This window comes from Nilaparvata lugens, chromosome 3 (assembly GCF_014356525.2).
Source record: "Nilaparvata lugens isolate BPH chromosome 3, ASM1435652v1, whole genome shotgun sequence".
Classification (NCBI taxonomy): Eukaryota; Metazoa; Arthropoda; class Insecta; order Hemiptera; family Delphacidae; genus Nilaparvata; species Nilaparvata lugens.
The window spans coordinates 47,384,335-47,401,015 of NC_052506.1; the positions used below are offsets into that span (position 1 = coordinate 47,384,335).

At 31.6% G+C, this 16,681-nt stretch overlaps 1 protein-coding gene across 1 annotated transcript in view; it reads right to left on the bottom strand.

Moving 5' to 3' along the window:
- LOC111050150 (piezo-type mechanosensitive ion channel component) overlaps window positions 1-16,681 on the bottom strand; it is a 153,067-nt gene that overhangs the window by 72,179 nt on the left and 64,207 nt on the right. The window contains exons 9-20 of the mRNA XM_039422810.1: window positions 14,627-14,707; window positions 10,326-10,464; window positions 9,750-9,853; window positions 8,238-8,456; window positions 7,182-7,296; window positions 6,366-6,562; window positions 5,787-5,935; window positions 5,178-5,321; window positions 4,312-4,490; window positions 3,627-3,754; window positions 1,075-1,170; window positions 120-240 (exon numbers count right to left, since the gene is read on the bottom strand). Coding sequence (XP_039278744.1) covers window positions 120-240; window positions 1,075-1,170; window positions 3,627-3,754; window positions 4,312-4,490; window positions 5,178-5,321; window positions 5,787-5,935; window positions 6,366-6,562; window positions 7,182-7,296; window positions 8,238-8,456; window positions 9,750-9,853; window positions 10,326-10,464; window positions 14,627-14,707 — 1,672 coding nt within the window. The remainder of the gene's footprint in view (window positions 1-119; window positions 241-1,074; window positions 1,171-3,626; window positions 3,755-4,311; window positions 4,491-5,177; window positions 5,322-5,786; window positions 5,936-6,365; window positions 6,563-7,181; window positions 7,297-8,237; window positions 8,457-9,749; window positions 9,854-10,325; window positions 10,465-14,626; window positions 14,708-16,681) is intronic.

Below are 16,681 nucleotides of genomic sequence, written 5' to 3' on the forward strand. Positions count from 1 at the left end.
AAATTTCCAGTATGATATTTAAAGAGTAGTTTTGCATAGTTTATAAAATTCATTTCTACTTTTGAAACAATAGAAAATTATGATATTTACAGAGATCAAAGGATAAGATTTTTACTGACCAATGTAGCCATCCAGGATATCGATTAGTGTCGTTTCATTCGTTGTTTTCCCAAAACCCAACCATTTGGCATAGTTAAGCGTATCAGAAGCCGTTTTATTGTCTGTTGTGTTGGATATGAGCTGAAATCACAGGTAGATTGAATATTTGAATTACAATTATGTAAACAAAATTGTAGTCTTATTCTAAAACTATAAATATCCAATAGACCAGTTTAAACTTCCAATCGACTTCCTCATTATGGATTAAAATTACCAGATGCCACTTGATAAATAAATATTGAGGAAAATCAACGTTCATGAGAGTGAAAGAATTTTACTCTACCTCTGATATAAAATCAATCTGTATCAAGTACTATACTATGTACAACAGTACACCATAGAGATCGCCAAATCGACTTTCATTCTAAAAACATTTTTCAAATGTACAAGAAACTTGAGAACAGCTAAGTAAACACAATTAAACCATGAGTATTTTCAATTTAAAATTTTCATTTTTTATGCTAAAAATTAAACAAAAACTCCCGAACACTAACAATAGCCTACTTCATATACCAGCTATAAATGATCAGACTTGAATTGTATTACTGCTTATCTACTGTATAACTACTTAATACTTTCGGATTACCAACTTCGGATTACACAATATTTTTTTCATATTTTTTTACGTTTTTCATGTATTTTGATTTTGTATTTTTTTATTATATTATTTTATATTCAAATATTGTATATTTTTAATATTTTTTGCTTTTATCTGTTTTTCTACTGTTATTTTTCTTTTAAGATTGGTGTTCTACCGTTGGAAGTTGAATAATTGAATAAATTAATAAATAAATATAACGTGAATAGAGAAAAATGTTCATTATTCCATGTGGGGATTACAATAGTTGAAACGCAGTCTGAAAATAAATATTTCAGGAATTCATTTCTGATTGCTATTATTCAGTATTATTCCACCACAGAGGCGATGTGAGCGAACACTGTCCTGATGTTGGTGCCGAATGCTAGAGCGACCACTGCCAAAATTATCAGGATGAAATGCAAAGCGCATACCTGAAAACAATGTACAAATGAGAGTAATTTAGACTTGAGAACTCAAATACAAAGAGTAAATTTATTTATTTATTAGGTTAGCACAAACAATACAATAATCGGAAAAGAAAAAAAACAGGCTATTGCCCAAAACTTTTTCAATTTCCCAATTTAGTTTCAAATATTGTGCAAATATTCTACATAGGTTATATCTAAAGGTGGGGCAGAGCCGACTGACGAGTTTGGAGGGGGCACTGCTCAGCCTGTGGTGGGAGTAGGCAGGCTCGGTGGGCGTCATTGTACAGTCCCGGGAGAATAGTTTTTAGTGTGCATCATGAATTGGACGGGAGAGCATCGCGGTTATGTTGTTCGCGCTTTTTACGAAAATCAACATTCGATTATCGCAGTTCAACGGGCGTTTCGACGACATTTTAACATTCCTGTCCACAAACCCGTCCCATCTGTGAACTCTATCAGAGCGTGGGTTCGTCAACTCGAGAAAACTGGTAGTACACGACAAGAAAGAAGACATGGCGCACCAAGAACAGTGAGAACTCCCGAAAATATTGAAATTGTGAGAGCAGCAGTCGAGCAATCACCGAGGCGTTCTGCACGCAGGCATGCAATAGCTTTGGGGATGTCCAGCCGTTCAATTAGGAGGATTCTTCATGAACATTTGTTTTTTCATCCATATAAAATCATGATTGTGCAAAAATTAAATGCCGCCGATTTTTTGAACCGTAAAAATTGTTGCAAGGAAATGCTTCAACGCATCCCGGCAATGGCGACTCTTTTCTGCAGTGACGAGGCTCATTTTCATCTGTGTGGAGCTGTCAACAAACAAAACTTCCGGTACTGGGCAGCAAATAACCCTCGACAACTTCATGAAAGACCACTTAATTCACCAAAAGTGACAGTTTGGTGTGCCGTTTCTCAATTTGGAGTGATAGGGCCATACTTCTTCGAAGATGACAACATCACCGTCACTGTCGCCTCCGAGCGTTATGTCACAATGTTACAAACGTTTCTGCAACCCAAATTGGAAGAACTTGCTGAGGAACAAGACTTGGGGGAAATATGGTTTCAGCAGGATGGGGCTACAGCCCATACAGCACGCATTTCAATGGATTTGTTGAGAGAAATGTTCCCAGGGCGACATATCTCTCTGAGGGGGGACGTGAAGTGGCCGGCACGCTCACCCGATTTGAGTCTCTGTGACTTTTCCTGTGGGGCTACCTCAAAGAAAAGGTTTTCAAACATCGCCCACACACTTTGGAAGAGCTTAAGGAGAAAATCAGGGAGGAGATTCAGGCCTTACCAGTGGCAATATGCCAAAATGCGTTTGAAAATTTCAAAAATAGGCTACATCAGTGTATAGCTGCTCATGGCCGCCATTTAACCGATATAATTTTCAAAAACTAACACTAAAACTATTTTTCGAGCTGAATTCAATAAACCAAACCATTTTTTTCCAAGTTTCTCCGTTCATTATTTATAACCCTTTCAAACTCGTCAGTCGGCTCTGCCCCACCCTGTATTTCAATTTTCTACAACAAATCACAATCTGAGAATATAGATTAGAATAAAACAAACAAATTTAAATTTGGAAACATTAATAGTAAAAATGTCGTAAAAACATGAAACAAACTTTAAATTCACAAAATAAAGAATAAAACCACCTCAATTTTGAGCTCAAAAATATCACGTTCACCTTAGCTATGTATTTGAATTGATTTATTTATTATAACTCAAACAATACATAGTACGCATTTTAGTACTGTTCATCCTTTTAACCAATATAAACAATTATTTATATTTTATTTATCAAATAAAAAAGTATAGTCAGATTTTTATTTACAAATCAGTTGTGATAAATCGAGAAGCATTGAATTGGAAATCAGAACAATTATTTCGCTGCAATGCATCTATTATGCATGCTAATATTGTGTGAATCTTATAGAATCTGTTATCGAATCGGAGGAATAATATGATTATGAAGTATTGTGACTCAAATAAAAAAATGTACTTACTATTGTCACTTTTATACAAGAACAAATTACTGTAAAATAATGTGGAGAATAATACCCAATACTGTTATTCTTACGACTTTTGATAGCAATTTGTCAAAAATATTATTGAAAACAACGATCTTCAGTAATTTTAACCTGAGACAGTATTATGTAAAAATAATACTCAATTTTTACTGCAATTTTTATACATTCTGAAGAGGCATAAGCAACTGGTTCCTGATAAAAATATAATAAGGGAAAAGATCACGAAATATATATCATTATTATTAAACGAAAATCCAAATTAAATGCTGTAAATCATTAACAATTATCAATTCATTTGAATAAATGCAATATCTCAGCAATTTCCATCAGTAAATGTATATATTTTTTTCAAATTTTTAGTTCTAAGCAAATTTGAGGAATCATGTGAATAAGAAATTCGAATAACAGAAATTTAATAGTTACATCATAAATTGCCAGCACGAAGATGATGATCATAATAATGCTCAACATATGAAGCTCCAGGAACAGCCATCCAAACTCTATTACATTCTCAATGTTGTGCCACATATCGACTATAACCTTCTTCAGTCCTGCAAAATAAAAGGTTACCTATGAGTAATTATTTATATGTAATCAGAATTACTAATTTCAAATTGTAAAATCACAAATAAATCAGCTAGTAAAAAATGAGGCATGTTTTATTGTTTTCCACAAGTCTCAAGCTGATAAAAAGTGTTGTTTCAATAAAGACATACTAGAACCAATAATAGCATACAAGTCTCACCTTTATCCATATGCATGAATACCACCATTTCGACAACTTAAAGATCGATAATGATTTTAATCATTGAAACTTGGAGATTGAACTTTTCATTCAATCATGAAAATTGAGATTTTTGAATGAGAACAGTGATGTGAGCAGAACGTACAGGAGATATTGATCAACCATCTACTTAGAAAACATAGTCAATTGTAAACAATAAAAATATTGTATCATAATAATATTTTTTTAAATCAGAGATATAGAAATTATCAATAGGAAATTACGAAAGAGATTACATTCTGGTTTGAATAATTTTAAGACAATTTTACGCAAAATACAATACAATTTTAAAAAACTTTGTGGCTTGAAATGTTCTGTTATTACCGAGTGTGGAAAACAGCTTTTTTGGTTTTCCTTCTCCTTTATCGCTTTCAACCGGTGGTTTTTCTGGATCAGATTGTATTTCTGGAACGGCTTCATCACTCATCGGCTCATCACCTTTCGATTCTCGCCTTCTTTTGGACCGGTTAGTCACAGACGATCTCACTATAGAACTGCTTCCTCTGAAAAACAAAAATAACGCAATTCAGATACAGTACATGAAGTGCATAGGCCTGCACTTCTTATTTTTCGAATTACAATTCTATATAAGTACAACTCTCAGAGCTTAAAGGTTGACAGAGATGTTTATAATAAGATGAAGTTATCAGTCACTGTTTCATGTATAAGTTTATTCAATAAAATTCCTACTGATATCCGCTGACAAATATATATTTTTTAATTCGAAATTTTCAACAGGCTTTAATGAATAAATTTTTTTCAAGAAATTTAGATGCTCCTATTTTCATTGCCGCTGTAGGTATTTCTCTAACCAAGTATTATATTTATTGCTCCTAGATTTCACGCCCCAAAAATAAATCCATAGAGGCGTTTGTTAGTTGTTTCTTTTGCTCAATATCTTCTTACTTCCATTACTTTTTGTACAAATTTTCATGATTTGTATCTTAAGTAATACTCATTTTGTGCTGTGAATGATATTAACATTGAAAACTGTACATTTTTCAATTATGAATAGAGTCAATTCAATTTAATACAAGCGTGTAACGCTCGCTTTACAACTCACATGAAGTAAATAAAAATAAGAATCTTCTGTTGATTACAATAGAGAGGCTCAATTCATTATCAGTTCATGATTTTCTCCTGAGAAAAAATACATAGAATCAATTAAATATAACGAAAACTCTACTCACCTGCTCTTGATATCAGATATGGCTAAGAAGTCCTTATGGAAATAGTAAAGCTGAATCACAGTGATGATAACAAAAAACGTCGGCGTAAGTAGTCGTATAAAAAGTTCTGTAGTTTCAAACTTTTGCAACCCGATATCAAGTTGCCTGTGAAACAAAAACCACTTATGAAATGTCTTGATTACATTGGATGATATCTGTGATCAATCATTCACGGAAAATTTCAAATAATGATCAACGAAGTTTTCTTTCATTGTGCTATACTACTAAGTGTATGAAAGGTTGCAAAGAGAAAATTTGCGTTGTTAATTGAATATACTCAATTGTTAATAAATAGCTAACAATCTGATGGAATGGTATATGAGCTTAAATAAAATTGGTTTTATCACAGAGAGATAGTTAATGAATATGATTTAGTGGAAAGTAAATTTTGTCAATTCTTATCAAAATAGAAAAAATTTCGGGTGATGAAATCGGATTCCAAAATTATGTAAATTAGTAGATAATGAATTAGTAGGTACATTAATTTTCGGTAATTATTTATTCAAACTCAAAAACTTGTCATGAATATTTTGTCTGGAATGTACTCGAATAGAATGTAGATATACTTACAACTTTTTATTGACGTGAAGATAGTTGTCCCAGTATTCAGGGAAGTAATCGAACTGATATGTATACGTAAGAACTAAGATAAGCATAGAATATATTATCACAGTTAACCAGAAACCGTACATTATTTTTCTCCACAACATCCACGATAGCTGGAAAAGAAATCTTATATGAGAATGAAGAAAAATTTAAAAAAAGATTGAGCGTATTTCAAGAAAGGCTGAGAAAAGGTCTTATAAATATATTATAAATATAAAGAAATATAAAAATCTTTTTTCCCTTTAAATATAATAAAGATATATTTTTCCTTATAGAATATAATAAAGATTTTATCTTTATTATATATAATAAAGATTAATAATCTTTAATCTTCAATAAAGATTTAATATTTCAATGAAATGGGAGATCATGGTTCAGATTTGATTTTTTTAATAGAGGGTTGAGGATTACATAAGACAGGAATAAAATTCTGTTGACTGATAGTATAGTGGCGAATGTTCGATTCTGATGTTATGCTATCCTAACACATATTCATCATAATAGAGATGCTCGGTTTCAAAATAATTTTAATATAGATATTACCTGGAACGTTAAAACAAAAATGAGGGCCAAAGCCATGTATACTATTCTGAAAATTGTCATCCTCTCTCCACTTATTCCAATGAAAAACAAGAAGATAGCGACAACCCAGATCCAATATTTGATCAGGAATTCTCTCAAATACTGACCGATATCCTGAATGAACTGACTCGTTTTTGTTTGTGCTTCAGTAGGAGAGGCTGTAACATAATCAGATAGACAGTCTATTATTTATCATGTTTGATCATCATTCATAACAACAAACAAAAACTATCTAGAATTACTGTTTACTAAGTACACTATTGTTGTATTTAGCTATTTGATTGTTTATGTAACGATGAAAATCAAGATCATCAATTATATTGTGGATTTTCTATACAAAAAATGATAAAAAGAATTACATGATATACAAGAAAAGATTGAATAGAATTGCATGATATTATACAAGAGAACAATTATTTCAAAATTACAAATGAATGTTTGAAGAATGGTGCTTATGTGAGAAAAAGTTGTAATAACTTGACTAGGTAGCCTACCTATAATCTACCAAAATTCAAAATTCATCGTGGAAAATTAAGTTTTCCACGTAAAAAAGAAAAGTTTTGGAAACTGCATGGTTTCTTATTGATTAAATTCTGAATCTTCCATTTTGATATACTTCTAATCAAATCCATAAAAATGAAAGTGGATTGACAAGTTTTAGAGTGGGCAGGAACTTTCTGGAATTTATATCTTGAAAATGATGAGATCAATAAGTTGATACGAATATTGGAATACCAATTGATTGAGTATTACTGAATACTCATAATGAATACTCACGTGTTCCTGTCTGAAGCGGAGTGGCCATATCAGCAAGAGCAGCTGCATTGCTCGCTTCCCATTTCTCGCGATTGTACTGACGCAACGTCATCCAGAACATCATAGTGAACATGGTCTGAAAGTAATCAGCAATAACAAAATATTTGATATTTACAATATTCAAATCATAGTTTAAAAGTAGATTACTGCATTGTTCAAATTATATTATTTAGAGTCCATTGAATTGAAAAACACAAGAACTAAATTTTCATTTTAATAAATTTTGAAAATATTAAAAAAAAACATAAATGAGGATAAATCTATTGACAAACAACGAAGGATCTAGAAAATTATTTCCAATTTATATTTTGATCAATCCTATTTGATTTCAACGGAGATTTTTAATATCAAAACACCTTCAACCATAGAAAAAATCTCAGAATTGTACACGCTTTCAACTTTCAGAACTGTAGAATAATGTCGATATTGAGTTTTTTGAAGCCTTATCAAAGAAGATAAATTATTCTCTATCAATGAGGGAACAAATAAAATCAATTTCTTCATCTACACTCAAATCAAATAAGAAGGCTTTTTCATGTTTTTCTAATAATTTTCAATTATATTATGTATTTATGATTTTTCTTCTATTTATAGTTTTGTATTGTATGTATTCAATTGAAACGTTTCACTGATGAGTAAATTATTCGATACAGTCATAAGAGAAAAAACTATTAAAAACAATACAAAAACATGAAGTGTCCTTTTATAAAAGGGTACCTGTTTAAAATAGAAGAAGGGTACTTCATGTTTTTATTGTTTTTCAATTTTAAAAAAGTAGCCCATACAAATGAAAAGATTTTATAAGAGAGAAAGTATAATAATTACAAATCAATGATTAGTAATCGAAGTGGGTGGTTGTCGAAAACATTATCATAGATGAAGTAGAAGAAAATCATGGAAATGACATCACTTGATTAAGTTGTAATATCGATGACAAGATCTGCGAAGGCCTCATGGAGCAAAACAATAGTTATTATAACAAAAACAAAAGATAATAACAAAAACATGATCACTCACTTTGATGAACAATGGCGTAACAGGATAATCTGGATGCTTCTCGAATCCAATCTGCTTCATGTTGAATCCTTTGATCTCCTCGGGAATTTCAACCTCTGTGACTTTCATGCCGTACACGTACTGGATGATGAGGAGCACCATTGCATAGAAGACGAGGAACGGGGAGGAGCGGAGCATGGCGTCAAACTTTGGAACAAGCTGGTTTGTTTTTTGAAGCGTCTACAAGCGGAGCGTCAAAGCGTCAACGTGCGAGTGCCCTAATAATGTACATACTAGTGGTCTACTCTTGTACATAATAATGCACTTGTTCTACTACATTTTCCCACCATCTAGTAAACTAGTATATTAATTTAATGTTTGCTCGAGTTCCCCTGTAATGTGTATTATTTGATTATTCAAAAGAGAATATTCATCTATTGCACTTTTAAATCAAAAGTAAGGCTATTGTGATCCATTTCATTTATATTTCTATGAAATATGGTTACCTTGGTGTTATATATTTATTCAAATGAAAATGACACTTATGTAATAACATTGGTAGATAAAATAATAAGGTAGTCAGTGTGCTACTTTTCTTCCAAATTTATAGGTGACAAAGTCCAAGATAAGGTTAGAATTTCAGGTGTACAATAATTTTTATAACATTTTAGTCCTAAATAAAAATGAAAACTATAAATTTTGAATTTAGATGGCTTGAATTGATAAATTAATTGGAAATATTCCACTCAATTACCATTTGTAACAAATAATATTGAGTTATATATAAGAAAAATTGGAACCATTTTAGAAACACAAACTTTTAAACTTTGTAATTAATTTTTATTTACAAGTCTTTCTTAAGCAGATATTGGATTCTTCCAATTAGTGACTTGTTTTTCCAAATCAGGCTTCACTCTCGTCAAAATATAATCAAAGGTTGAAGTTGACATTTACATGTAGGCTACTCAAAAAATCAGGACTCATGCTTTCTTAAGACATTAAACAGATGGTGATATTCAACAAATAGTCGACGATTTAAGTTAATTTCATTAACCCACTCTGTCCTAGCAGGCTTAGCTAATATCCAATTCTTTAAGTAATTATTCTAACAAAGTAATGTCCGTGCAAACTAGATAACACCATTTTCTAGGCTCTTGACGCTCAAACGCTTCCTGTGTGTATCATGAACGCTCTGACCACGCCATGCCACGCTCCGCTCTAGAATACCACGCCACGCTCCGCTCCGCTTTCAGTGAGGTTGAACCCTTATAATAAATAGTAACCACAGATTTCAGGGAATACTACATTTTATACACGAGATTATTCGTGCAATATATATCAATGTATTCTCCTGTAACTTTCAAGTTTCAAGAAACTTCACAGTACAAATTGACTCGAGAGATATTTTTTTATCTTCTTCATTGTATTATCTTTACTTCCTGAAATTGAAATCTCAGTAATGTATGATTGATCAATAAATTAATAACAATGATTCAAAGTGGAAATTTACTGAAATTGGAGTGAAATACTTACCATCATTGTAATATTAGTACCAATGTAGGATGACTGTGTTATGAGCTGCGCTATGACCATCATTCCATTCAGCACCAGCTCAAGAATTCCTTGGCCTCCATCACCTACAACAACAATTCACAATTTCAAGTAAATCAGCCTATTCAAGGTTATTTAATCAAAAGAAAAATTTGAATCTTTCCAAAATACACTGATAAAAATGTATTATTCTAATAAAGTGAGATAAGTATATAATTGAATAGAAGATAGACCTAAATCATTTCATATGGTCTAATATTACTAAATATTTTATGGTTAGACTACTATATATGATTAACCAATCGAAATTTACTCAATAACAACATGAAATATACGGCAAATAAGATATCTTCGATATAATTAATTTCAAGTTCGAGTTTTTTGAATTGGCTAACGTGAATCACAATATTACGTTGATGTTATATTTGTTATTTGAACAGTAATTAGGACTGGAGTAAAATTACTATATTATCATCAACTGAATGAAAGCTTGAATGAAAAAATAATCAGGTTGACATCTCAGATACACAATGATGGAGTTGATCGTGTTTAGCTTACTTTCGCCTTCCTCAGGAACATCCTCAAGCCTATGGATATCTTCTTGTTCATCGGAGACAATGACGCTGCCTTGTGAATCCTGTAAGTAGGATTTGCCTCTTCCGTGCTTCTTGTACAAAGATTCCCTACCACGAATCAGCTGCAATAGGAATATATTTCAATTCATCGTAAATCAAGTTTATAGTTTATTTATTAATACATTCGTTAGAATATTTTAAAGTAAGAATGGTCTTTGAAAAGCCACCATAAGGATATTGAATCATCTATTGAGTAATTATTCTAAATTTTACAACAGTAGATCACTTACTTGTTTAATTAAGCCCGGACGCGTTTCAAGGCACTGCACTGGACCCCATCTTCAATGTGCAAGGAGTGCCTTCATATAGTTTGTTATACAAAATAATATATCTCAAGTGGAGAGACAACAATAACATGAAATTTGCGCTTGAGTGCGTATAAAGTGATGACTCATAATTATCAGCTGTAAATTGCTGGTCTCGTAAATGATTCCATTCAAACTAAATCACATACTGAGATTATTCAGTATAGTATACATTAATCTGTTACTATCATCTTATAAGAAATATGTAAGGTGGCTATCGGTCTTGCTGCTCCACGATCCGCTCCAACATGAGCATGTTTGTTTACATCCTCTATCGTCTCCCGGAACAGACAATATCACTAGTAATACTCGTATTAAGGCACTGTACTATCTGTACGCTCCGGAGTCAATTAAAAAAGTAAATAATATACTGTTGTGCAAGTAAAATAAAAACTCATTAGATTATTCGTTGGACAGTTGAAGTTAGGATTGAAAACCTTGTAAGAGAAATTCAACTAACTGACAAACAATAAATTCTGTTCAATTGGAATTTATATTCCACAGATAAGACAAATGAACATCGACTTTGCTCAATAAATTGTGTACGGCGAAATTTGTATTTATTGTTAGGTACCGGTACTAATATTAATAACAAAGAATTGGAATCGTCCAAGTCAACTGCAAGTTGATTAATTTCAAAACTCGTCAGTTCCTGGAAGTAACTACTTCTGGAAAAATATTATAACGCCTATGAAAAGTTGGAAAAAGGTAATATTATCACAGATACCTTAATTTGGCTACAGTATCCGATAATGCTTTCCAACTGTAAAATCTTTAGAGTACATCAATTAAATATTAATGAACATTCTATAATAATGAGCTCAGAAGAGAAGAGCTGTAATTATTTTGAATTAGATAATCCTTATCCCATTTATTTTGATAACTACAATAGATGATAATGACAGATAACAGCCATCGAATAGCCACGTGAGGGGAATTGAATCAAACTTTAGTTTTTAATAAAATTAGGAGTAATTTGAGAAAGGAGTGAGACCCGCCGCAAAGTAGATCCACGCTAATCATATTTAAATTTTCACGAAATTTGGAACATAGTGATCATTTGGAACATTTATGATATAAAGATTCGATTGCACTAGGTCTCATTCTTTGGAAAACTCGTTGAACTACATTAAACGGATAATTCAACCTTGGAAAACAGATGATAATTTCGTCGTCTCTCGATAACAGAAGATGCGTGTGCCTGTGTGGGAGAGAGACAGAATTATTTCCAGCTGTGTAATCATAATCAATCAGCGACAAATTTTATCTAGCTAGACAATTTTTAATCGATTTGATCAACATAATCTGATTTGTTGACATGACATGATAATCCTCCTAAACTAGAGTCTATATATTTATATAATTATATAAAAGCGAAATGGCACTCACTCACTGACTGACTGACTGACTCACTCACTCGCAGAGGCAGAACTAAAAATCTACCGGACCAAAAACGTTCAAATTTGGTAGGTATGTTCAGTTGGCCATTTAGAGGCGCACTAAGAAATCTTTTGGCGATATTTTAACTCTAAGGGTAGTTTTAGAGGGTTTAAAAGTTGGTTTTAAAGTTCGTCTTTTAACATGTATATTCTTCTTATTTTCTTAATTATAATTGAAAAATGTCCATACCATATGTTAATATAGAACTATAATCTACAGAGAGTACCTCTTCGAAACAGTTATTAGCTGGTAACTAAATAACTAATTTTGTCAGGTTGGCATTAAGTTGAGTTGACTTTGTTAGGTTGGCACCAAGTTGAAGATTGAAATGCATTTATCGCGTAAAAATTGATTGGGCACTGCTACTTCAATCAGAGCTATTCCTTGGAATATTATATTACTAGCCGAAAGGCTCGCTTCGCTCGCCATATCCGTTTAGCCAGACGTTTAGTCTGAACCCCCGACTGGATCGTCCTAACATATGATAAAAATGCTCAGATGAAAAATGCAGGCTGATCTCATTCTTGGACGATCCAGTCGGGGGTCCCCCTGGCTAGACGGATATGGCGAGCGAAGCGAGCCTGACGGCTAGTATATCATAATTTTCAAAGTTGATCATTATTTGACAATTTCAAGTGATTAGTGAGTGTTATTTTGTTATTCAATTTGGTTTGTATATAATATAAATTAACAATTTTTTGTTTTCAAATGTTTGACCTGAATTCAAGTGTATGGAACATAACCTACTTTCTGGACTATTTATAGTGTATAAATAAAAATTCGGGAAAAACAGTTTGGGCTGTGCCTGTTAGTACATCCCCAATCATTTTAAAGAATTTATTATGTTCGGTTTATCAAAAGTCAATAAATAAATAACGAGTGAAGCTCGGTGCCCCGATATTGATAATAATACATGCAATGAATAATCCACTTCTCAGCTGATTGATTATGAATAATTCTATAGCAATGATTTACAAAACATCCCACGGCGTGGGTTGCTTTTCGTAGATTAGCGTGGGTCTACTTTTCGGTGGGCCTAACACAGAACACAATATTTAAGCAAAAACACAACATTTAAACACAGCCACAACATTTAAAAGCAAACACAACATCTAAAGACAGGCACACAATCTAAACAAAAAAGCTAGTTAAAAAGAAGCTAACTCTCTATTAAGAATTTTCACACAGTAGTCCATTACTGTGTACAGAATAGTCCATGTTTTATCATGGAATTTCAGTTCTAAAAATAACAAAACACGTACTTCATTTCCTCAATATGCTATTAGTTAAATAAATGTTATGTATTGAATCAACTTCACAGTATAACTAGAACAACATGAATATTATTATTCCCAGGTAAGTTAAGTGAGATTGTTTTATGAATTTTTTGGAGCCAACATCCATTTTAAATCTTTTTCATATATTATTAGAGAGCTACGCAATAAGCATTACTCTTGAATAACAAAAAACAAATTATTCCACTTCCATTTGAATATACACATGAAACGTATTATTAAGCCCACAACGATTTTAAAGTTATTAGTTTCAATTCTAGTCAACCCATAACTCAAAGTTACACTGTATTGTCTACCACAATATTATATACAGAGTGTTTCAGAAGTAGTGTCGAACATTTTAAGGTATTGTTCCTGGATGGTAGGAGACTACAAATGTCGTACTTCAAGTGTCCAAAACTCAGCGGGATAACCACATGCTGTACGAAAGTAATTGATTTCTCTGTTATTCTCTGACCAATCTTAATAAATGAGGTATCTTTGAAATCTTGATAAAATTTGTTAACTGTTTGTCTCTTGTAAATTTTCTGTAAAGTGAACGGTTTCGTGAAATTTCCAATAAAAAATTTAATATCCCCGCCATTTTGAAAACTTACATAGAAATGTTTTCATTTTATTTTTTAAAATTGAGTCTTTATAGCATAAATATTCATGCCAAATTTCAGATCAATACATCATTTCGTTCTTGAGCTAAAAATTCTTAAGTGAAAAAAACAAAATGGCAGCTATAGGGATTACCGCTGAGTTTTGGACACTTAAAATACGACATTTGTAGACTCCTATCATCCAGGAACAATACCCTAAAATGTTCGACACTACTTCTGAAACACTCTGTATATATTTACAATATTATAATTATTTTCACATGAAACTAATAAAACAGATTGTGGTTGTTGAAGTGACAAAACACAATATTCTATTTTATTGAGAAATCATATCAGAAACTCATCAATTAAATTGGGGTTTTAGTGTTGAAGAAATTCTCACTTCAATTTTATAACTTGTATTGAGTGGGGTAACAAATTAAGAAGCCCTGATGATTGAGTTATAGAAACTAAATGTATTAGCAATTTTTTCAATCGCTGAGCACAAATATTTGAAATTCAAAACGTTAAATGATGAGAATAAATAAAATTATAAAACTATGAATAAGTGTACAAATTGATAGCTGTGAAAATACATACAGGCGTAGCTTCGGTTGCACTAAAGGTAACACTAGGTGCATTTGTTACGGTTCGTGCAACGTTCATTCGTGCTGATTCTTCCTAGAAAACAGAAGCAATAGAAAAAAGAGAGATTTCCAAACACCAAATCAATAGGAAAATATTGAGTGATATTAAATGTGGAAAATGTAACAAAGTTCTAACAATATGCTGTCACCATATGTAAAAATTGAAATTATTAGAGAGCGTGCTGACTGTATGTTTGATGGTAATACATGTAAAGCAATTAAGTGATGAAAACATAAAACAATGAAATTTGTAGAAGAATAATTAAAACAATTAAGAAATATTATATTAATAGTGTTCACAATAAAACTAGCAACATGATATAATACAAAAAATCAACAGCCGCATGCGTCATCCACCAATAAGCTGAATTCTACAAAGCAATGAAACCCAAAAACTTTGATGAGGATGAAAAATAAGCTATTATCGAATGGTCAAAATTAAAACACGGTTCCTTTTAAAATATAAATAGGCTACAATTATCATTTTTGAAGTGGGATCAAAACCTTTATTATAATCATTAGGTTTTAAAGATTAATAAAACTTCCAATTTTGATGGATGTGATAATTTTATTCGTAATATTGCTTCATGCCTATAAGTTATACACTGTACATACATGGCTTATAATAGATAATTCGATTATTTCGTTCTTTGGGAATTTTACGTAGGATCGCAGAAAAATAATGAATTCATACATATATTGAACTATGGCTTTGCACTGTACGACTCCTATGCTGGAACAATTAATTTAAGTAAGTATGGTATATACTGGCTACGTAAAGGGAATACGTAACTACTTGGGAATATCCCAAGCTACGTAATGGAGTGTATCTGAAAATTCTTCAGTAGAGCTACCGGAGAATCTCTAACATTTAAAGTAATACAAAAAATAATAGAATATTGGAAAAATAATAGGTTTACTAAATTTATAAGTAAAATTCAATACGCAGTACAACAAAACATTCATGGAAAACTATCAGTTACCAACAGACAGATGAATTTATAGTATGGATGATATAGGCCAAATATATACCAGCATAGAGAAACGAAAACTAAAAATCGTCATCTCTGATATAACAGGATCCCCTACTATTCTTCTAAAGATCATGATTTATTTTACGTAATTTTTGAAATTTCGGTTTCAAACAGAATAATTTATTCTCTTGCTTCCCAACAATAATTATTGAGAAATAAGTAAGAAGTAAATTCCTAGTCAGCAAAAAAGTAAATCTCTATTACAAGAATTTAATTAATGGTAGCATGTCGATGAATCAGGTTAAATCATATGAAATGATGTGGCATTTTAAAAATTGAAGAAATGAATGAAGAGATACGATTACTACTACTTGAACTCCTTCTACAAAGCTGAGGGTCTTAAATTGCGTACAATTTAATCAGAATAATTATTCAGATTCATATTTAGAATTGATGTTACATTGATTAGAAAATTGACGTTTCAGAACAAATAATCATCTCAGAGTAGAAGAGTTTTTGGACAACCGAATCCTAAATTATTGTATTTATACTGTGCTCGATACGAAGCATAATATAGAAGAGTAGAAAACAAGCAAAAGTGGCCATTTGTAAAACTGACGTGAAATGTGTAAATATAGATATTTGTAGTGTAATAAATAATCTATTTTATACTGGCAAAATTTGTACACACTTTAAATACTGAAGAATCCAGGAATACTTGAGAAATTACTTAATGAAATAACCTCGTATGTAACATTCAGAAAAAGAGAAATCGAAATTACAGAAGAATGATAATAAAATACAGTGGTAAAAATATATAATAATAATTGTAAGATATGGTGAGAGAAACAAAAGTGTTCGAAATCGATTTCTATATACAACGTGAAACCATGGCAGATATTTGCAATAATTATACAGCCGGAGAACACAATGTATGTTCAAAAACTGAGAATGTTCAATACACCAGATATGCAAAGCCTTTTTGGAAATCTGCACGATATAAAAATAAGGTGTGTTCATATATGTTCAATGAG